At 38.6% G+C, this 24,649-nt stretch overlaps 1 protein-coding gene across 1 annotated transcript in view; it reads left to right on the top strand.

Moving 5' to 3' along the window:
* Positions 1–24,649, top strand: part of GRID1 (glutamate ionotropic receptor delta type subunit 1) — a 541,694-nt gene that overhangs the window by 433,129 nt on the left and 83,916 nt on the right. The window contains exons 7-8 of the mRNA XM_040607383.1: positions 6,204–6,365; positions 7,812–7,931. Of these exons, the coding sequence (XP_040463317.1) occupies positions 6,204–6,365; positions 7,812–7,931 (282 nt within the window). The remainder of the gene's footprint in view (positions 1–6,203; positions 6,366–7,811; positions 7,932–24,649) is intronic.

Here is a 24,649-nt window from a genome sequence, read left to right as displayed (position 1 = left end):
TCTTCGGAAGCCCAATTGTTTGAGATACTTAAAACTAGAATGGGCAAAACACTAAATAATACACCAGTTAGATTCCTTACTGTCAGAAGGCCTGAATAAATATACAATTGAGATCTGTTTTTCTGTGTTTTAAGGATAATTTTATTCAGGCTTTCATTTACCTCATTGATAATAAACAGCCCTTTGGAAGTTTGAAGTTGACATTTGAGTCTTTAGTGAACATTTGGTTTTTGACTCTGGTTTCCTCATGAATGCCAGACTACTGGCTGTGATTTTGTTCTCCCCAAGCAGTGAAGTGTGTATGTCAAACATGGGCATTCATGCGCGGTCTCACGAGGGGTTCTACAAGCGAGAGTGGCTGGCGAGGTGTGAGCAGGGCCAGGAGCAGCGGCAGGCACCTCAGCTCCACCGAGGGCGGCCCTGAGGGCCCTGCCAGCGGGGAGGGCAAACGGGCCGTGGACGCTGGTGGGCACCTCTTCGGTGGCGTTCCACTGGTCCACATCACCCAGCAACTGGGCAGTGCTGTGTGACAATCTGCACAGGTCAAGGGTGCTCATCCTACCTGAACCTTAAGGGAGAATGGTGGGCACCTATCTGAGAGCCAGGGCTGCAACTCCAGCTGGGGGGTCTGCACCATCTACCCTGGCAGTGGCAGATGCCTCCACCCAGATGGAGCTGCTGAAGGGAGAGGCTGCAGTGCAACCCTCAGGCTGTGGGAAGCACCTAGTCCTTTCTCCTGAGGTAGGGACGGGCAGTGAACCTGTCTGCAAAACCTGTGCCCAAGTGGAGGAGCTCCTGCAGCAGGTGGCTGGGCTGCAGGAGGTGGTGAGAGGACTGTGTAGCATCAGGGAGGCTGAGAAGGAGTTGGATAGCTGGTTCCAAACACAATCTGCAGTGGATATCACAGGTTGCCCAGAGAAGCTGTGGATGCTCCATCCCTGGAAGTGCTAAAGGCCAGGCTGGACAGGGATTTGAGCAACCTGCTCTAGTGGAAGGTGTCCCTGCCCATGGCAGGGGGCTTGAAACTAGATGATCTTTCAGGTCCCTTCCAACCCAACCCATTCTATGATTCTGTAAAATTAATTTAAGAAAATGAAACAGGTCAATTTTTCAGTCTCTCCACTCTAGAAATATCCCTGTAAGCAAGCCATTATACTATAAGTAAACCATCAATCTTCACTGCTCCTGGTAAGATGCATCCTGTCATTAGAGGCAACAGTGCATAACTGTGTTAGGCAGTACTTGAACTTTGAAAGCTGAAATGCAGTTTCAGGGCATGCTAGCGTCTGCATACGCAAGCACAATAATATCACTCCCCAGGCAGCAAGCGTTTCTGCTGCTGGCAGGCTGTGCTCGGTCTGATCTTCTCTTCCATCTGCTTCATCCTTGGAGCTGACTGCTGTGGCCACTCGCAGGGTGATTTTGGCAGCAGCAGGGTACAGATGCCCAGTTTGGGAATGAGTTTTTGAAGCAGTGGCATCTGGGTGTCAGCTTGTCTTTCCTGGTCTTGTCTGGCTAGACTTCTGGCTCTGCTGGCAACTCAGAAGTTGGGGTCAGTCTTCGTAGCTTGCTGGCCTTCCCAGAAGAGCAGTTCTCTGTGATTAGTACCTCTGAAGGAGCTAAAAGGTATCTTCATATGTAAAACTTTAAAGGTAAAATCACTCTGGAAAATCTCATGAAATTAACATAAAACCCTTTATGAAATGACATTTAATAATGTGATAGGGAGAGATTTCCATTCTCATTGAAAATTTCTGCTCTGCTCTACCAGTCTATGGCAGATTGTTTCTTCATTGCAAAATAAAGGTTCAGAAAGTCTGGAATGATATTCAGAAGCTATACCAGAACATGCCTCAAATTACTCATGTACAGGGCATACTCTTTAATATATTGGTGAAACAGTCATCATCATTCTTATAGCAGACAGATCAAAAAGATCAAAATACTTCCAGCTTTTCAGGTCTCAGCAATGAGGTGAAAGAGGAACTCAAAATTACTGTTTCTTCCTTGAAACAGGAAAAAAATGAAACACTTTGTTCTAATCTAGGAATTTTTGTTATATGAGGGGGAATCCCTGCAAACAGGTATATGACCTTCCCTCCTCTGTTCCCTCTATGAATATATAAATAGGGGAAATAAAAAATGCTCCAGAGCTTGGAAAACCCAAAGCAGCCAAGTACATTGCCTTGACTTTTGTTCTCTCCTGCTTTGCTGCCAATTCTAAATCCTACCTGAAGACTGATTTTTAAATTTACTGTTTTCTCATGCCTCTGACAGCACTGGTGGAAACAGAATATAGTCGATCCCTCAGGTATCTCACAAATTCCTTTTCAGTGGTCACACTTGTATTTAAAAAGAGTTTGATAGTTAGCTGAAAATTAAAATGTGTGCAGTTGCAGAAACAAGTGTATACAGGCTTTGTCCACTGAACCCTTTTTCTTTTCACAGGAATACTATTCTGGAGGTTACAGCAAACTCCTCTTGCAAATAAAAACTAGTACATATGCAGGACTTTTGCTGTATTAAAATGAATATAATAGAAAATAAAGAAAAATATTATAACTCTGGATTTACTGTGAGATCAGGCCAGAATTAGTGTGTCTTGGTTTAAGTAACTTTTTTCTACAAGAAAATACATACATAATAATTGAATTCAGGTGGAAAGTGAGTATTATTTTGAGAAGAGAAGCATATTTGAGGCATTTAAGTTGTTCTTATTTTTCTCCATCTGAAGAGAATTTGAAAAAAAAGAAGATAAAAATATACCTCACAGTACTTTAATAATGTATCTTGCTATAGGTATTGAAGGAATCAACTGTTCAACTACATTCACACAACACTACTCAGGCATTAGATTAGACCTGGTTCCATAATTTTGTTTTCTAGCACAAAGCTAGTTGCCATTTGGGATTAGGCAAAGACATGCTGTCTGTACTGTTGTGGCTGATGAGGAGCTGGATTTTGCTCTGCACACTGTGAAGCATCAAAAGGACATTCTTTTCTAAGTTACCAGGATATTCTTGGCTGTTCTTGGTTATGTTTTGCACTTCAAAGTGACTCGACCTAGAGGACTACCAAAGCAATATTATTATGTTAACATCCTGCCCTCTCTTGTTTTATATAAACTCACTGTCTACACACTGAATTCTGATCACTGTGCAAACCTAGATGCTTTGGGTCATGCTTTATAAGTTTTAAAGGGTTCTGTCCTTAGCAGCGTGGACTTTTATGTTTTGTGTTAATTTATGTCTACACTAGCAGAATGAGCAAATAAAATAATAAAAAAAAGAGAATTGATTTTCTTAATATTACAAATCCAGCCTCAGTTGTGGAGGTTTTGCGGCTGTTTTTTTCCTAGCTTGCAAATTTTCTATTCTAAAAAAGAAGTGTTGACTGTGTCAATAAAATTCAACTTCTGTAAGATATTGACTCTTCGAGTGAGTAGAGGGTAAAATGTAGCAATGCATGCATGTGATTTTTACTGGAGTAAATACTCAGAATATGATTATATGAAAGAAGTGATTTTGCCCATTAAATAGTACCATATACTCATTTTTTTTTGCATGAGGCTTTCAGTAGAAGAGAACCGCAGTGGCAAAATACCAGTGGATAAGTGTGTACAACAGGTTGTACATAATATTCTTTCTATGGCAAATAGCAACATGCTGTGTTCTCTGCAACATTTTCTTCTGCCTTGGTACATATGTGTGACACGATGTAAGTAGTGGAAACCCCTCTTGTGCAGCTTCTTTCTTGCTTTCAATCAGTTTATATCATTCTTTCAAAAGAAAACAAACCAATAGTGGTACAAAATCCATTATAGGTCTAACTGAACTATGAGGATTAGGTTGGTAAACACGTGATCGTTTAGTTTTGCTCTACAGCAGAAAGTAATTTGAGTTGAATGCATGGTCACGTCGGCTAAGATCCTCAAAAGCAGTTTTCTCAAGCTTTCAGTGCATTACACTTGCACAATGGTGGCGGCTTTTCTAAGAACATAGCAAGCAGAAAGAGGAGGAAGGCAGTGTACCCCGGTACATCTCGTATTTCACCCTAGAGCTCTCTGCTAGTAAACCAAGAAAACTGCTTTTGAGAATGAGGCTGCAGTTTTCCAGAACTGAAAAAGAACAGTGCCAAACTGAGAAAATGCAAAATATTTCTGATCTGTGGTGGTTCCAAGGCAACAATGAGTTGTCAGTTATACGTAAGGGAGCGAAATCAAATTCAAAGAGGAGCAAAGAGGATCATAATGACACATAAGAAACAGTATTTTTCCTCATGCATGTAAAATTACTTCTAAACAAATGGGTTTTGTGGTGTGTGGTTTGGGGTGGTTTCATTGTTGGGTTTGGGGTTTTCTTTTGATTTTTGTTTGGGTTTTTTTGTTTGTTTGTTTGTCTGTTCTGTGGAGAGTAGCTTAACACAGAATAGGAAGAGTGCCCTGTTGAATAATGAGGATTTGCTTGGTTGCTTTATCTGAAAGTTGTTTGGAAAATATCTGCAGAGTAGAGACACAAATGCAACTGAGCAGAAGAGACTTAGTTGCTGGGACTCATTAACTCTTTAATCACTTTTCATAAAAAAAGAGAAAATCTGGAAATTAGCTGCTTTGGAAACTCTTTTAAAAAGAAAGATTAACTGGATAAAATAGCAAATGTAGGGAATGTGAACTGCTTGTTCAGGAAGGCTGGAAAGAAAAGAAGGGAAAGAAGATTGCAATGCCAGGTGGGAGAGATTCTCAGTGATCGTATCTCACAGGTTTTGCATTATTTTCATGTTAACATCTCTCTTTATGTTCAGTCACTTAAATAAGTGGGTATCCTCAATCTCATTTTTGTGTATTTTCTTCCCATTTTGATTCTTCCAAAATGAATTTTTGTTTATATATCTTTTGTTCAGATTTACATATACTAGAAGATTTTTCAAAGTGCCTAGGTTCTCAGTTTATGTCAAATTCCAGATCAGGGAACATGTACCATTTTGCTTCTGAAGATTAGGATCTTAAGATATCAGAAGCTTACTTGGAGCCAGTGATACAACAGTAATATATGTTTAAGCTTTCACAGCTGAGTGACATTTTAATAGGAAGTATGCAGCTGCATTTATTTCTACATGTAGCTGTTTCCTGATCTCTAGGCACCATTTTCTATGGTGAATTAGAGAAATCTGAAAGATAAATGGCAAATTTGTGGATCACCATGAGTAAAGCCTTCAGCTAGGAAAGTATCTTTTTGATAATAATGAAAAAAAAAAAAAAAAGCTGTATCTGGCATTTGATGCTGACTGGAGATTTGAGTTTAGCAAAAAGTAAATCAATAGCTCTGAATTTGTGTATAGGTTTGAAGAAGAGTGCGTGCAAACGCTGGAAACAGGCGGGGGTTACCTAATTATTTTTTTTTAAATCACTTCTCTCAGCCAGCTACCACTGTTAAAGTTTTACCACTTGTGGTGGATACCATGGCTTAACAAAAATCTGATCTTGTATCACTGGCTGTGTCTTGGTTTGAAAACTGAAATACATAGTTGAGCATTACTAGTGTGGTGTTCTTACTAGAGCCTTTATCATAATTATTGTTCTCTTTAACTCTCGTGTAAATTGAAGAGTAAGGAGGTTAAGATCAATAGCTCCAGAGGAAGTAAAGTAGTAACCAGTCTCTTGTATATTTGGTGGAGAGAGATGATAAGACCTAAATAATACTGTTATTTCTTCTCCCTCTGTTCTAACAGTCACATTAGTATTATATTTTGCTGTACCAAAAATTATTGAGGAGATTTCCCAAATGAACAAACAGAACAAGGACTGAATTCCATTCTATCCTTTTGTCCTTGCTGAAAGGACTGACAAAGTAGCAATCCTTGTCTTTCATTGATAGCTGTACTCTTTCTATAGCTTGAGTTTATATTTGAAGTGCCATCTCTTACCTCTTTAGAGCCCTGTGTTGTGCTGGTGTAGGCAATGCATAGGAAATGCAAACATGCTGGAGTCCCTGGGACAGAAGAGCCCAGGTGCCAAGCAGGAAAGTAGGTGGGAGTGAGCACTGGTATTTGTCTGAATTGCCGTGACTGTCGAGCATATCAACCACACCCAGCTTCTAGTTTTTACTTCTGCTGCCTTCTGTTTTCTTTTGTTTATCTCCTGTTTTTTACAGTTTCTTCAAAAGGATGCTCCAATAAAGGGAGGCTCATTCTTCTTATTCTTGCAGGTTTCCAACCTGTACCTGTATGACAGTGTGCTCATGCTGGCCAATGCTTTCCACAGAAAACTGGAGGACAGGAAATGGCACAGCATGGCAAGTCTGAACTGCATGAGGAAATCCACCAAACCTTGGAATGGAGGACGATCCATGCTAGAGACTATTAAGAAGGTGAGAATAGACAAACCACAGTCGTGTGAGTAATTGAGTTGCTTCATTTCTACTTGAGATTAGTTTTTGAAAAGGTTTTTGACCTCTATCCAACTTTTCTTTGATTTATTACAAATAAGTGATTTACAACTACCAGGAATGATCTACAGCTATTAAACAAGCAAATGATTTATTACAAACAAATTACACACCCTGCAGTGTTGCTCTGGTGGTGTGTGTTCTACTTCTGTTATTCTCATAGCTACCTTACTTGGAGGTAGTGTGATTAGGAGTAGTCATACAAATTATGTGCATGCATCATCATAATTTCCCCAACAGAAGAACTTCAGGAGCTCAAGGGGCCAGCCAATAATAAGGTTTAAGGCTTATGTTCCATTTACTACAGCTCAACTAGCTTCATAAGTGAGCTTAGCATTGGTATCTATTTGCGTACTACAGCCCACAGCAAAAGGGATCTGATTTAGCTAAGTTGTCACTAACAGTTACAGTCTTGCAGTGTGTTGAATTACTCAAATACGGTCAGTACTATGGCTTTGCAGATGCATGGGAACTTCTTGTATGAAAGTTATTTGATCACAAATACTAGTGGAAAAAATACTCATTTTTTACTCTACTAACTTTAGCAATTATTTGGAAAAAAACCCCAACCGATTCCCCATGTATATTGATGAAATGGTTTTCATCTAGTCAAATGATGCAATTTGATGGTGTTATGTTATTCTCTGACAAGTCCTAATGACGCCATCCTTTGTTGCTAAATTTATTCAAACTATAGTGTCATTTCAAACCTCTTTGCTCAAACCCAAAATCAAATTCCATGATATTTTCACACAGAGGTTTGAATAATACTGAAAATGTTATCTTTTCTTCATGCCTCTCTCGGGAGCACAGCAGGCATACTCTTTTTTTTTTTTTGGACTTGGAGTTCATGCCTTTGTATTCAACTCCAGGACTGAACCTTCTGTCCCAGTTACACTGAAAGACCTGTTGTCTCCTGACCCACCAAGGTCCTTGGCCTTTTCTTTGGGGTCTCTGTGAACGATGAAGATCTGGGGAAATGCGTTTGGCCATCACTAGTATTTTTGTATTCCAAATACACTTGGGGTAGATTCCATCACTATCATATATCTACTCCAGTAGTATTTGGAATCTACTACTCCAGTAAAGTACTGAAAAAATATATAAAGTCTTAGTAAAGTGTTGACAGAATTTGTATTTCCATGAACACATATAAGGTGGATATGTTAGTGCTAATGTAATTTCCTGAGGGGGGGTGGGGGAAGTCCTTTTTCTGGCAGTACGTCTGAGCTGTTGAAGAGCATGTGATTGTCACAGTTATGTTCACTGTAAACATGTTCAAGCACATTTGGCGTACCTTTAATGAAGAGGAGTGTTTATAAAGGCAAATATGTTCTATTCTAAAATCTCTGAAATTTATTTCCTTAGGGCCATATAACTGGGCTTACTGGTGTTATGGAGTTCAGAGAAGACGGCGCCAACCCCTATGTTCAATTTGAAATACTGGGCACTAGCTACAGCGAAACATTTGGCAAAGATGTGCGAAGGGTAAAGATATGCTGCTTCTTTCTCTCTTTTGTTTTCCTCTAAATAATATAAATTCTACTTCACAGGAGAAAGTGTTACTTCTTAAGAATGAATTAGTGCTACCGCTGCAGAATAAATTTGCTATATGAGAGACATTTTCTAATATCTTACTTATATCTGGAAAGCTATTTTTATATTGTTAGGCAGGAGTCCTGCAAGTTGTTTCCACTTGGGCAGTAATGATGCAGTGCCGTAACAATACTGGGAACATAATAGTGAAGACTGCACAATTCTGCTCATGTGTTTTATTGTTAAAGTTTAACTGATATAACTGGTGCCTGTCTTACTAAGGAAGCTACCTGAGAATACAAATCACCTAAACACACAAACATGTTTCAAAGTATAGCTGCTGCACAAATTAGAGAGGAATAAATAAAACTCTCAAGAGGGTAATTTCCCAAAGGGATGATGCTGTATCACGTAAAGTGAAGGATGACCTATCAGTGGTAGCTGGTGCAACAAGGACTGATGTGGTTTAGAAGGCGGTTAGAGTGGTTCCATGGGGTTACTAACACAAAATGTCATGGGCTGAGAAGGTTACCTTAAACATGTTTATGCAGAGGGGATGCTCCAGAAATACCTGAAACTTTCAGTTGAACAGTGAGGTTCTGACTGGAACCTGAGCAACAAAATGTCTCTAAACTGGTCAACTGGTTGAAATACAGATGTTACCACTGCATGGTCAATGGGTCCTACACTAAACAGAGCTGAACAAAGAGGATTCCATGAAGAATTAAAATTTACGACATTTTCTATTTTCATTTGACCATGAGTTTCTTTGATTCACCTGAATTGCATGAGTCTAAATGGAAAAACATGCAAAGAACTTGTGTTTACATTATCATTTTAAACAGATAAAACAGATTCTTTCAGAGTATGATTTGGCACAAGGATTCTGGGCATGGAGCCCAAAGGCTTACAATATCTATTAGAAACCCAACAGAAGGAAGAGAAGTATTTGAGATGTATAAAGTTCCAGGAGATATAACTGAAAAACTTCTGTTGCCAAAAAAAGTCTTTGAAGACTTCAGACTGGCTAGGCACTCTCCTATACTGCAGTGATCAGAAATACTATTTCTCAGTCCACTTTCATTTCTACATTTTTACTGCAAATCAGAAAGTCTAAGCTCTAAACACTACCTGAATGCTGAACATTTTTCTCGTTTTTTGGAAACAGTGTTGCCTATTTAATAAAACAGAGTTGCCTTAGGAGGTTTAGGAAGCAATTCCAGTTCATATACAGAAGTATGCACCTCACTTTATGTACATGCATGCAAAACAGAAGTACCCGGTGCCATGTGAGGTGCTGTGGACTGTCCAACTGTGTTTCCAGCTGCCACTACAGCAAAGCGTGAGCGTCCTGTTAAGTGCTGTGTTGTCCCTAGCAGATGGATGCCATGGGGCATTTGAGTTTGGTCCCATTTTGTTACAGAATTCCCAAGTGACTTTGAGCAAGTCACATAATCACTTTATGCTTTGATTTACTGTCAGTAAAATTGGCATGTTTTCCACTTAGAACAGGTTTGAGGCCTTAAAGGAAAATTATGATGTGAGTCTACTTTATTACTTTTTTCTAATGTACATTTCAAATATGGTAACACGTATACAAAGGCTCTCACTTCAATATATGTAGCCCACTGACCAAATTGACGTATAATCCGGATGTGTGAGGTGGAGATAGCTAAAATATCACTCAAAAGGGACCACAAGGCAAAGAAATAGGTAACATGACTAAATGAGAAAATGAAAATGGCTAAACTGATATACTTCTGATCACTTTTGATCCCTAATGGGCTACTTTGGGATTAGGTGGTTAATATAGGGAGCCTTTCCAAAATGAAAGGGAGTATAATTCTAAATGGGTAAAAAGCCTACTGGCTGTGTACTACTCTGAGCGAAAATGAAGTTCTGAAAATGATCCTTTTAACCTAATATATAGAGAGAGTAAAAAGTCAGCAATATGTTAGAGAACTCTATAGAATAACTTGGAAGAGATGAAGTTTCTTACAGCAAAGCTACCATGGAACTACTGGTATTCAATTATTTAGATAGCCTTTTTATTATTGCAGCAAAAATATCTTGCAGCTCGAAAGTACTTTTAAAAGCTTTGAAAGTTATGCTTGTCACATCGATATTACTTGAGTGAGAGATCAATTCTGATTTATTTTCAGTTGTTTCCATATCAGCCTTCCCTCAGATTCAGCTGTGGAGGAACATATTTTTCATGAAACACTGTGTCCTTTCTGGATGCTTTTCTTTTCCTCTGTATGGAAAGCATCTGTATCTATCCATCCCTGCCCTGACCCTAAAAAAATCTTTGCACTTAGGATCCATGACAGGGTAGGGCAAAAGTGTGTAATATGGAGTGTTGAGCTTTGGAAGGAATCCAGTCAAAAGCTAGTGGACTTTCAATACTCAGAATCCCTTGGAAGGTTCCTCAGAGGTCATTTCCACCAGGAAGACTCCTGGTAGGTTGTCCAAGGTAGTAACCCAAATCTGGCAGGAATTTTCAGGGCCTTTCTGTAGAGGCATCTCGACTATTCCCTGTTGCATTGAGATCTGGTCTTTCTGCAGAAGCAATTGTTCCTTCCACTAGCTGTGAGTGAATTATGAGTGCAAGTAAATACATGTATTTTCTTGCTTTAGTGTACCTTCTCCTTTATTCCACAAGTCTAACACCACAGTTCTATGGTAAAGGTCAATAGTGGCTTTTATGTTTTTTGTATGTGTTTTCTTTCTCCTTTGAGCATTCTTTAATGAAAAGGAAACTTCAGAAAATACTCTATTTTTTGCTTTAAACATAAAAGTACAGGGTATGTTCCTTAAGAGGTATACCATCTTGCTTTACAAAAGATTCACGTGATTGCCTTCTATTCACTGTGTGCATGTGGAGGTTGAAAAAGCATGGTTTATTTGTGCTTAAAAAAGAGATCAGTGTGGTGACTTGTCAGAGCATTTGAAAGTTTAAGGATAAGAATGTCAGAGAAACTGAAGAGGCTTAAATGTCTAGTGTTTGACAATTGTCAGTATGATTTATGTTCCTAATGTCTGTAAATACTTTAAAAATAGCAACCTGAGTATATGTACATGTAAAAAACAAAAAAAAAAAAAAAAGGGGGGGGGGGGAGAGGGGAGGGGGGGGGGGAGAGGGGAGAAAAATAACTGGAGATAAAGAGATAAGGGAACTGTAGAAAGTACAAAACATAACAATCAATCAGAAGGAAAAAGTAAGAAATTTTAATAGTTGATGCCACGCTAATGTTTTAAAATGAATGAAATCTCAGTGAAAGAAAGAGTGAAAGAAACACAGATGACGTATAACTTGGAAAACCAAGAAAAAATGGTATAAATGTTCAGGTGAAGCATATGGAGCAGAAGGAATAAGACTGATAGCCTATTATATTCAAAACCCTTTGATGTTTTTGGGATTTGCATCCGTTGCAGATAAAAACCCCCTTCTCATTTCACCTTTTATGCCCACCTCCCATGCTAAGTGTGTACGCATCAAATTAAGCACCAGCCTTAACTGCTGTATTTGCTCGGCTACTCATCATTGAATGATCTTCCTCTGAATTCAGAGTTACCAACATGCTGCTTTTTTTATCTTTTAAATTCTTACTGATTAGTCCTTTATGAATTTTTGTTTCACTTATATAGATGCGTAAATGCTCTTTTGTATGTTTAAATTTTTAGGTCTTCTGCCATTGCTTCCTGAGCCTTTGGGTTCATTCCCAGCAGTGGCAGTGGTTGGGGGTGATCATTATGTCATTTTGCTTCATTCTTTCACTGTTCCCATCTGTAGCATGCAGTTTAGGGTACTTGCCTACTTTGCACAAAGTTTTGAAGTCTGATGGAAAAAGAAAAAAGGACTCTAGCAAAAACATTTAGCTGTTAGAATTAAGAAATTGAATGAATCATAATATTAAAAACTATATTCCAAATTTCATGAGAAACCACCCCTTCAGGGCTTGTTTGGAATTGTTGATGGAGAACTATGTTCCACTGACAGTACAAGGGACATGAAGCGAGAAAGGAGATCAGTACTATGTTAATTCCCTCCTTATTTACCATCAATATTACTAGTTCTTGTTATTGAAAGCCTTGCTGTAACTTTCAGAACATCTGAGCTGGTTCATGATCTAGTTGTGAGAGCAAAAATAAGGGAGTCAGAACTCCAGAGTAGTAATGCTAGCAACTCACTAACTCACGGTGAGCTCTTGATATGTAAACCTATTTGTTCTTGTTTGACCATGTACGCAGAGAATACAATAACTACTAACTGCCCTTGTAGGGATGTGATTAGGCTAAGATAACACCTGTGAGGAGCTTTATGATCATCATCATCTTCATCCTTGGCAGGAAGAATCTTCTGTAGGTGTGAGATGATGATGTTGTTTAGTTTATTTTATGACAGTGATCACGGTTTTTATAAAGCAATCTGCAATTCTTTCCCAAGCTGGTTAGAATGAAGGCAGAATTAATGGTTTGCACACATGCTGTATTTCATAAGAAACATTCTGTTCAAAATGATAACGTTTATCATTGGTTATTCATTTCTGTCAGTTGGTATGTTTTATTTTTTTAAAAATTAGATTTTCTTGAAATATCATCTGCTTCATAAACAGTCATACTTGTTTCCTCCACCACTTCTGAGGCAGATTGCAGAAGCCACTGTAAGTGGTTTTGTGATGTTTCACAGTTATTGAAACCCCATTTTTGAAGTCTGATACAGTGCTTTAATTGGGATTATTACTTTTAGACAGAATCTCATTGTTATTGTGATGAGAAATCCTGTGTTTCTTATTCATTCCCAAGAGGAACTGTATTTTAGGGGTCTGCATTATTAAGTGCTTCCGTCTGCAAGAATATTGCCAAGTCACATCAAATGCCTCTAAAAGATATATACTGAAGAGAATTATCTTAGGTGGTTACTACTGTAATTGAATCAGTTTTACTCATATGGAAAAATACATAACTAGATTGCCTGAGTTTAGCTATAAAACAAATGCCTGCCTCCTGTTTGAGCACTTCATAAACATGCACTTGGGTGTAATAATTTGGTTTAATCTGTATTGCCAAAATACCTTTCAGCTGGAATGTAAGACTGAAGTCTTGGCTACTTCTGATGACTAAAGATCCCCTGTTACTTTGAAAAGTGAAGGGCTAATAGTTCTCTCATTCTGGGTAAACCATAACTTCCACATATTTGCATTTGGTTTAACTTTCTCTTTCTGCTTGAGTTGATTGAGTGTCATGGTAGAATAATTTGGAAGAAGTGTATTGCGATTCACCCTATAAATACACTGTGTCAAAGTGAAATAAAATCTGGAGTATTTTGTTCAAAATAATAAATCTCTTTCATTTTCTAGTTGTAATTTTTTATAGAAGATGTATGTGAGGAGCAAAATTAAATGCATTTCTTGCAAATTCCATAAATTGAATTATTCATGACGAAAAATACAGCTGAACATATAAGAAATATCTACGATCAGATCAGGTTTTGAACTATAGAAGAATACTAGAGAAAAAACATGATGAGTCTTTTTCCTGAAATGAAGTGGGATACCTGTTTGCCCAAGTTCTGCAAATTGTGTGCTTCTTTTTTGTAATTGAAATGTTCCATGTTCTGTATGCTTTCATTGTAGAATTATAGCTGAATTACTACACTCACTAACTGAAAGGTAGGTAAGCAAGTTTAGAAATGTATTTTTTGTTGCAGATCTGTGATACATAGCTCTTTAATTTTTTATTTTATTTTTTTATATATATTTTTAGAAAACATTGCCAATGGGACCCATGCTTTTGCGTAAACTGCTACTTGTATTTGCAAACACAAAATGCTGTATGTATTTGCAAATTATACTAGTGTTAACCTCAAGTAAAAGGGATGTCTTGCAAATTTTGGTTGGAATTCCTCCAAGCATAAGATCATGCTGGTCTTCTCCTTTGGAAGACTGTGCGGCTGCTTATATGACATTTCCACAGCATGAAGCTTGAGGCTAGATTTTAAACAGCAGCCATATCTGAGTTATGAGCGGGGCCAGGATACCTACAGCAATTAGGATGCTGCTGAATTTTCCACAGCCCATATGCACCACTGCCTATATATTTAGAAATTCTGTTTAATTCATAAGTCACATACTGTGTCATACTTACCAGATTATAATGAATATCGGGTATAGCATTCTCATTTTTCAACATGTATGCAATATTGCATAAAATTGGGATGTTAGGAGTGTTAAAATCAGCCTTCTAAAAATGGTTACATCTTTAAGTAAGGAGTTTTCATCAAAGCTCCTATAATTTATTGATGCATCCTAGGAGAGTGTTCAGAATGGGATGGAGAGAAAACCTCTTTCTGTAACTCAGCTCATGAAGAATTCTGTGCTCAAGTGTACACACTATGAAGAAAAATGTATTTCTGTTGGGAAACAGGTCAAGATTTTCTGAGCTTAACACCAAAGAAAATAGAAAGTATTTGAAAAAAAAGCTTCACAAGTTCCTCTTACCTTTTTGGAAATCCAAAACCAGAGATTATTTGCTATTCGGTTTTGCAAAGCATCAATCTTGAAAAAAGACAATAAGCCCACTACTCCAGAAAAGAGGGACAGTCTGTCTTTTTATTTCCTGTCCTGAGAAATATATTTGAAACATGACTGTTGTTTAAAAATCACCCCATAACCAGAAAAAACAGAAAAACTTTCTTTTGAGTGTCAGACCAGCTTTTTCAGCATAACGTCTGTCTAGCAAAATCACTTTGAAAGATATTAATGATAATGCTAAAATACAAGCTCAGTTATTTTAATTAACACATCGGAGAGATGTCATCTTGGCTTTCGTAAGCACAAAAATGAAGGAGTTCTAGTATCTGTTCATTTGTAGCATGATTTCAGTGTTGAGAACAGTTGCAAGGACTGTATGTTGAGGGAAACTATGCACAGTTTCCTTTATATAGTGCATTTAATTCTTCTAATTATTGTTGTTGTCTTCCATCACTTGGTAAACTGCAAACACATGTAGGTGCCAAGCAGTTTATGAAGTAATTAATTTCAGCAGTAATTTTAAAATCCAGGATAACTATGTTGTCTTCATGTGTATAGTGGTCTGATGTAATCAATATGTCAAAAGGTGGAAGTTTAAATACAGGTAGTTAAGGTATTTGATCATGCTACGTCACAGTTTTGTTATATGAATAATGACCAAATTTTATGCTTTCTGTTTAGTCCCATCAAAATAAAGAAGAAATAGAAGTTAATTGAAATCGCCCTTCTATTTTTGCTTTTATTTCTGCCATTTCATGGCAGATTATATTACTGTATATCACTAAACTCTTTCACATGCTGGTTTTCATAGGGCAGGTTTCATGGCAATGTATCTTTGTGGTCAGCCCAAATGCAGGTCATGAGGAACTTCTATGTCACAAAATGCCACAAACTATCTGACTTGCTTTGGCTTGATTCCTTGATATCATTATACTTTAAAGAATAACCTTAATTCCTTAACTTACTTTTCTGGAAAGATGCATGCAAAAGGGCATCAGAGTTCTGATTAAACCTTTTTGTCCATACTGGCTAATTCACTGAAATAACCGTACTTGGCAGAGATTGCCTGCTGGTGTTCCAGTTCCTGTCAGAACTGCCTTTAAATTGAGGACTTTCTGTTTTCAGACCACACAGAAAACACTCAGTTTTACCTTAAGACAGATACAATCTATAATTAGTGTGAGCCTGCGTCAAGGAAAGATTTCTAAAATGTGCCTGGTCCAATACCACAATATCTCTTGCTATAGGAATGAATGGATTTTTATATACTTGGGTAAAATACATAGATGTCACAAAATAAAACTTGTTTTCCATTTTGAGACAGCATCCTTTTACTGGAATAGAGACATTATCAAGCATAGGTAATAACTCTGAAAATGGAATATTCTTTCTGAGCCATGGCATCTATGTGACAGGCTATCAGATTATAGTATGTCTGTATTTTTAATGTGTTAATGAGTGTGATGTACAAATACATAACAGAACTTCCTGAAAATTTGATTGGTAACAGGACACATTTTTATGTTGTATGTTGGCAACATGAGGATCAGCTGAGGGAGCTGAGATTGTTTAGCCTGGAGAGGAGGAGGCTCAGGGGGGACCTTATCGCTCTCTGACAGGGTCTGTAGGCAGGGGGGGTCGGGCTCCGCTCCCAGGGAACAAGGGACAGGACAAGAGGGAACGGCCTCAGGTGGCACCAGGGGAGGGTTAGATTGGGTGTGAGGGACCGAAAGGGTTGTCAAGCATCAGAACAGGCTGCCCAAGGAGTTGATGGAATCACCATCTCTGGAGGTGTTTAAAAGCTGTGTAGATGTGGTGCTTAGGGACATGGTTTAGTGGTGGGCTTGGCAGTGCTGGGCTAACGGTTGGATTTGATCATCTTAAAAGTTCTTTCCAACCTAAATGATTCTATGATTCTAATATATAGTAATATATCCATGTTTTTTAAGTATTTTCCAGCATAAAAGAGGTACAGGAGCAGAACACAATAATAATTTAAAATATTGACACTATTTTAAAAGTAAATTGTCAATATGTCGTCGTAGGCTGAAATGGCTATTAAATGCAACAACACATTTGAATTCCACTTAGACCCAAAGGGGAAAAAATTACCCCAACAACACAAACCCTTTGAATACTGAAACTCACGAAAATCCACTTTGATGGAGATTGTTGGGAACGATTTCCAGAGGTTGAATCTGTTACATGAGTCATCCTGTTTGTCCTAGGAAGCCATGCCCTAGCTATTTTAAGTGAAAAATATAATTGCCACTAGACTGAATTGGAAATGGGATGGAGGTGATTTCTTAGGTGGCTGGCTTCCAGGTCCCACAGAGCTTAAAAAAGTGTTAATAACCTGAAATGACAGCTGGATGTGAAATGGTGAGTAGAGAATCACAAAGAAGAGGTGTACTTTGCTGACAGTGACTGTACACACAGCTTTTACTTCATGAAGGCAGGGCAGGCTCAGGAAGCATCCTGTTAGTACAGTACAAACCAGATGGAAGTGCCATGGAGAAGGGCTGAACCCTAGTATCTGAAATGGCCAAATCACCTTTGCAGTCAAAATTCTCTTATGAACAAATGTATACTTGTCCTGAAATTAAGTTGCAAGTTGCAAAAGCATCTGATTGAATGTTTTAAGACCATTGGGTTTTTATAAATAGAGTTGTACAGAGCATAAAGCATGCAGGATGCCAGCATTCTGCCTATTAATTTAAGATGCTAGGAAGAACTCAGTGATGTAAGTCTCTTTGCATATTCATTATTAATTTTTGCACTGTGCTTTGAGATCATTGGATGAAGGATGCTATCTATGATTATGTAATTCTTCAAACGCATGAAGTCAATCTCTTTCAGAGTACTACTTTAATGTTCCAGGCTACGAACATCTACTTCACTCCCAACAATGTCTTTTCTATGAAATAGTAAGTTATAAAGTCCCATAGAGTTTATTGATGACATCTGAAGAACTTGCAGGTATTGGGCTTTGTTGGAAAGCGGATGTAGTGAAGAGTAAATTAAAAAGAATAATCCAAGGACTGTCCGTTAGAGTTGAGGAGTTAAGGAAATACGTGCTGCTGCTCATTATTCACAAAACAGGTAGTCAGATACAGGCTTTCTTTTAGGAAAATAAACAGCATAAAAATAGTTAAATCCAACATCAGTTGTTTGCATTAAAATTGCATGCCAAAGTCAGTTTCCCTGAATGTCAAAACTAATCAGAAGAAGGAGGGCTGGCTTGCTTATAGCAGTAAATTCCTCTCAAATGGAATACCACTGAAAAGTCCCTTCCTAGTGCTTTATTCCGAACAGAGCTTGCACTTGTTCCCACCATATCTGAATCTCACAATCACAGAATGGTCAGGGTTGAAAGGCACCTCTGGAGATCATCTGGCCCAACCCCCTGCTAAAGCAGGTTCACTGAGAACAGGTTGCACAGAGTTGCATCCAGGCAGGTTTTGAATGTCTCCAGAGAAGGAGACTCCACAACCTCTCTGGGCAGCCTGTGCCAGTGCTCTGTCACCCTCAGGGGAAAGGAGTTCTCTCTCATGTTCAGAAGGAACTGCCTGTGTTGCAGGCGGTGCCCGTTGTCCCTTGTACTGTTACTGGGCACCACTGAAAACAGCCCATCCCGTCCTCCTGACACTGGCCCTTAAGGTATTTGTAGACATTGAGAAGATCCCCTCTTAGTCTTCTCTTCTCCAGGCTAGACAGGCCCAGCTCTCCCAGCCTTTCCTGAGAGGGGAGATGTTCCAGCCCCCAGTTCCTGTGACATCTTTCCTGGTCCTGCTGTTTCTCTCACCACCACAAAACTTTGGGAAAACACCTGGGGGGAGGCGAATCCTTTCTCCTACATGTGCTGTTTTCTGGGGTAATGTGTCTGTGGCGAAGGCGGTGATGACTGTTTTGTGTTATGTAGTTAACTAACAGACGGGTGATTTTACTAACCTGGCAAGGGAATGGTGGGTTTCAGCAGACAGACCACTCTATCTCCCTGGATTGTTCATCCCCAAGTCTCAAATTCTTAAAATTATATCCATTGTTAAAATGTGATTACTCTGCTGTGAGGGAAGTGGGCATGTTTTAAAACAGTTGAGGTGATACTGTTTGGGTATGATACCTGGCTGATACCAGTTCTTGGGCATCTGTTTTGTTTTGTTTTGAAGTAAGGAGTGTTATCTAAACATACGCAAGGTTGACAGAGTGCAAAAATAGGTATTCTTTTACAAAGCAGGCTAAAGGTTCCCAAATACAGTGCTTAGGCAGATGGGTGACTGAAGGTACCAAAGCATTTAGTCCCTGGAGCCTTACCAGAAAGTAGTTCTAGAGAAGTACAAGAATTGGCAGTTGCTTACATGAAGGGGGAAAAAAAAAAAAAAAAGCTAATATCCAGTAACTATAGGAGCATGGGTGATGTTTAAAAGTATATGAACATTTCAGTTTGAGTACTTCTAGCACCATCCATAATTTTCTTAAAGCTTTATGTGCAATTTATTCTGCTATAAGATTAATAATACAGTAAGGCATAAGTTAGTAGATGCTTTGCAGGATTGCTGTCTGAGCTGTATTGAATCTAAACTGAGGGCTTTCATTCTCTCTACGCTCATTCGAGATGCCATTCAATACCAATCTACAAGGCCATTGTAGCTATTTACATTTCAGTAGCACCTGGAGGCTATGGTTTTGTTATACCAAGAATTGCCCAGGTCGTTAACTGTATCATTATTGTGTAATACATAAACCATGTGGTTGTGTGCTCAGAAACTTGCTGTTGTAGTTTTGCTACCCTGACAGGAAAATGCTGTCAAAATCTAAGTTTTGAGAACATTCAGTACTGGCAATTCTCCAGGGTGCTTGCTAAGATAGGCATGGATAGTTTTGCAGATAGTGTGCAAGGTATGTGTAACAGACACTGCTGCTCATGGCTCAGACTTGAGGAGAGAGCAAGTCCTGGTGAAGAATCTGAAGTTTTGTCTGCTTTTTTCCTTTCCCCTTTCCTAAGTTTTGAAATAAATAATTGGGAGTGAAGTTTTTCTTGGTAGATTTTCTGAACTTGATCAGTGATATTACAAGTTTTCACTAGAAATTTTAAAGAGAACTAAGTATTGTTACTCCATGTTTTTATTAGGGTAAGTGAGGGCAAAAGAAAGCACAAAATACTTACTTTATGGGCATGGGGAAAATGCACAAAGATTTTGTTATTATTTTTCATTAACTCTGGTTTCTGAGTGTTCAAAGGAGGACTTTTCCTCGATAGACTCACTGAAAGGACATTCAGCATCTAAAGCTCTTTTTTTTCCTTTTTTTTTTTTTTTCATTTGAACACAAAGGAACACAGTAACCAGTGAAGCAGAAAACACAGATTTGCTGGCTGAGCTGGTTTAAAATGAAAGAGCGGATCTGAATCTAGGGTACAGCCCATAGAGTCTGCTGCTCTAGAGTGACTCTCATTAAACAACATTTCAGTGGCTTTCTTAATTAAAACCAAGTGTCCAATATTATTTGGATCTCAAGATAAATCTCTTATGTCAGGGGCTTGCTATCTGCATTTGCTTCTCTGCTTCTCGTGCATCCCCCAGTTTCATCCCCAGCTCTGTGGTCCTCGCTTGTATATTGCATCCTGCACCCTGGAAGCTTCTCTCTGTCAAGGACAGTCATTTGCCTCCACGGAAACCATCTCCCCTATTTCTATAAGCAGTTCAGTGTGACCCTGTGTGCATTTTGGCTTTGCAAGATCAGTGCCTTTCTCTGTGCTGCCCAACCACAACTTCTTAATAGAACACATCATATAGTCATGCAGTGAACTGAGAGATTAAGTAGATGCCATCCATTCCACAAATCAATAAGACAGAGTAGAATTCAAATCAGTATTGGTTTCCTCCCTGTTTCTATTTTGAATCTCAGTGGAGGGTTTGGGCAAAGACAGTTGAATTGTTCCAAGATCTAGAACTGCATTATTTTAACTTATGGTTTGATTTAATAAAAAAAATAAGGAAAAAAAAAATGTAAAGAAATGCCTAGTGTTAAATCTCAGGAGAAGAAAGGGAGACGTTTTCATGTATTTTTTATTATTGATGTAATGTATTTCTGTATATTTTGCCTATGGGTGGTATTACAAGACTTATTTGCGCTATCAACTCTACTATGTCAGCCATGACTTACCACCATCATAATGCTTCATCCAGGATGACTCCTCTTGATTCTTTACTTTTTCTCTATTTCTCCTATTCCCAAGATGTGGTGCAAAACAGTCATTTATTGTAGGCAGTAGAGAAGAACAAATGGAAAATACGGATTGGTTTGCTTTTCGTTAATACATTCAGCTTTTGGAGAGAGTCAGATTTCACAAGGAAAGGGGTTCAGATTAGACTAGAGAGGCATTTTTCAAAACTAATCAAAATTTCAAGGCATTAAGTAGTTTTGGCTTTAGAACAATTACTGCAATTACATTAGTAATTTTTCAGTATAATTTATTATGATATTTCAGGTTCACAAAAGAGAGCTTACCACAGTGCTAGCACTCTGTTTTAAGAAGCACGCTGCAGAAAAAAAATCCCTGTAGCAAAATCTTTCTTGCTTCAGGGTGGTATGTTACTGTACCAGCCATGGGGGCAGGAACACTCCAACATCCCAGCAAGTCACATGGTTTCTCCATTGTTGACCTGGTGTGATCATTCAGGTGGATTTGTTGAGTATAACATGGTCCAATATTGGACAGTTGATGAGGATATGAGCATAATTATTACCTGATAGCTGAGTCATCTGTGAAAAGTCAGAGCCACCATCACTAAAACCTTTGTGTCTGCCACAGAGGGACTCTGCTTTAGAAAATAAATAACCTCCAACTTAAGGGAAGCAATCTTCTGTTTATTTGCACTAATTGGATGCTTGCAATCTTCTCTAATTGCTTTTTGTCTTGTTCAAGAAACAATGCATTGCCTGCAAATTCTGTGTATATGTTCTTTATAGCACAGGTTGGCTAGAAAATGTCATTTTAAAACCGCATGTATAGGTTGAACTATAGCTGCCCTTATAAGATTTTATCCTAATAAAACCAGGAAACAGATTTCCTGGCTTAAAATACATCAGTTGCCCTTAGTATATGTATCCTCTAGCTTCAGTAGAGTACAGCCTGTTTCTTGACCATTTACAGTACTTCAGAGAGGACCTTCACTTGTCCGCTGCCCCTGCCGCCTGCCGGATTCTCTTTCTCTGTTCTCACAGATTTTAAGCAAAATGTGCTTTAAGAACCTGTACTATTTTTGCTGGTGTCCGTACAGGAGGATTTGTGGTAGGTGTTTTGAGTATTGCTGCTGGATTTTGAAGATAAGTTGCCCTGTTTTCTCACCCTTTGTAAAGCCACGAAGAAAGAGTCAGCGGGATCTCCTGGAAAGACGGGAGGAACTGGCACAGCAAGGATCACTGCAGCTCCCTTCCCTCCTGTGCCTACCAACGCAGCCTGCCCACATTAATAATCCTCATTGCTCCATGGCAGTTAGATTAAATACCCTTTCCTGCAGCTGAATTAACTTTCTAGACGTAAGGGTATAACACAGGTACATCAATGTCCCTAGTGCCTCTCTGGTTTTAATTATTTCAGAAATCTTGTCTGTTCTGAATTCATAATAACTGTGAGCACGTCCATCCAAGACTTGGAAGTTCAGGATCAGACCAGCAGCAAGGCTCTGTAGAGGCAAACTTTCCTGCAGAAGTGAGGTGTTATGATCGTGATTTGGAAACCCAGCTGTAGGATATCTCACTTCTCTAGCTCTGCCTTGCTTCAGTAGGTATTGCATGGTCCAGTCCAGAAAGGCGGTATACAGATTAATGCTGCTCCAGATCAGTTGAGCAAAGGGAGTCATCGTTTTCTTTCCCCCTTTTCCTCCACCAGAAATTAACACATCTTAAACCCAAGGCCATTTGTGTGTTTGTGTACAGCCAAGATCCTGCCGCTGTCATTGCTTCAAATCCTGTGGTGTTTCCCATGCTTCCTATCACCAAAAATAGGCATTAGCAACAGCTTCCAGGATAGACATTGGGGTGTTTGTTAGTTTGATCTCTGTTCCAGAATTTCTTTCGTTTCTGTAGGTGTCTCAAAATGCCTGATGACAAATTAAATGGGGCATAGACCCAGGCAGCAGAACAATGCTCTGTGGGGGAGTGCACCAAGAGTGCAGGCAGCTAATTTGAGTAATCCCAGAAACCTGGGGATGCAATGATTAATGAGGAAGGGACCTCCAGCTGGCCTGTAACTTAAACAAGCTGACACAGTGTGTTGAATTAAATAGTGGTTTGATTGACAGCATCTCTACTGAAATCCACATCAGGACTAATTCTATTGCCTTCCCGATGATGTACTTTTATTCTGAAGTATGCCTGGTCTTGGGTATCTCAGACTTTTTATGTCTCAACATGCTCAATTGCAAATCTAGATGTTCTCCTTTTGTTTATTGCTGTAAACCATTTACATAAAAATGCTGAGTCTTTAAATTATGGGAAAGGCTATAAAATGTGCAAACTCATATACATGCATACATGCATATATAGATTTCACTGTATCTTAATTTCCTCTGTGACATATTAGAATCTGCTTTTCTTCTCAGTCACTTTAAAAAAACCCTACAAGTCAACAAAAAGCAATTTTTCTGCGGGCACTCAGGGCTTTATATGGACACATTTAAAGATGGAAAAAGCATAGCAGTAAGATTCATTACTTCGGTGAGCTGACTAATGCTGTCAAAAATACAGGTATTGAGAAACAAAACATGCCCAGTGGAAATACAGGGATGTGAGAAAACCAGAAAGAATTTGTTGATAATAATCATCAGTAAACCTGACAGATGATATCTGTACTTCCTTTAGCTGATCACAAGCTAGAAATACAATTATGCTTTCCAGACCGTACATTAGGTCTTACATTAATATTGCTGTGAAGAAGAGTCTGTCTTTCTTTTCTCTACATAATCCTTTGAAGACAGTCATGCAATGTCCCTTCTAGTGCCCTGGGCTAGCCCAGCAGTCTGGTGGGAGCAGAGGCAGTGCTCAGCTCTCACCCTCCCTCTCACGACACAGGGAGAGCAGCCTCACATCTGCTCAGAGGATGGACAGACATGCTGGAAAATATGATAAAGGTGGTGACATCTGGGATGCTTCAGTTTCCTCTAGTATGGGAAACTGGAAATTACCATATCACTTACCAGCTAATGAGCATTTGACAGATATTCTGGGGCAATGCCAAAAAATTGGTAATAGGTTTTCTGGTAACACAGTTCAGAAAAAGATAGGGAGAAAATCTGGATATAAAGAAAACACAAGCTAGTTTACAGTATGAAGAAATATTTCTTGTTTAAATCAGATGTTATTTTTTTTTTCAAAGTAATAGAAGTTTTTCATAGCCTAAGAGACAGTTTGCATTCTAGGTCAAATTTTCTCTCCAGTTTTCAGAAAGTTAAGAAATATTTTTGCTGTCAGTTGCATGATTTTGATTTTCTGTTTCATGCATTAATTCCATGTAGGTTTGGTTTTTGGTTTTTTTTGTTTGTTTGTTTGTTTTAATGTATATACATACATTAGCTGCTTTCATGTAAAAGATGAGGAACTCGGTCTTGAAAGCCTAACTAAATGTTACCCTGGTTTCACAGATAATCAGCAATTACTCCTTCCACTGCAACTGGCAGGCAGTGAACACAACCAGCACAAGTAGGGGCTCTGTTTGCAGAAAGGGACCACATGTCCAAACATGCAAAACATATAATAGTCCTATACCCTGGGTTTTTTTTTTCTGCCTGTTGCCTCTCTTTGCAGCCAAACACCTTTGATTTGGCTGTGTGTCATGACCAGGCATATATATGCCTCACTGGAGAGATTATTAAAGGCATGTATTTTCCATTCATTAATATGTCTCTGATTCTAATTTATAAAGTCTACTTTATTAAATTTTACTCTTGTGTGGCATTTCTTTTAATTATCTGAAAAAAAGAATGCTCAAACATTTTTTTTAATGAAATTTTTCTGTTGTGAACTCTAAAACATTGATTTCTAGCTAGCTGGATTTTACTGTCTTTCTTGCCGCTGCCACTTTTTTCTCTCCATAGAAATACCATCTCCCTAATGTTACCTTCATGTGGAGACCTT

This window comes from Falco naumanni, chromosome 9, assembly GCF_017639655.2.
Source record: "Falco naumanni isolate bFalNau1 chromosome 9, bFalNau1.pat, whole genome shotgun sequence".
NCBI lineage: Eukaryota > Metazoa > Chordata > Aves > Falconiformes > Falconidae > Falco > Falco naumanni.
This window is presented reverse-complemented; position numbering and strand designations above follow the sequence as displayed.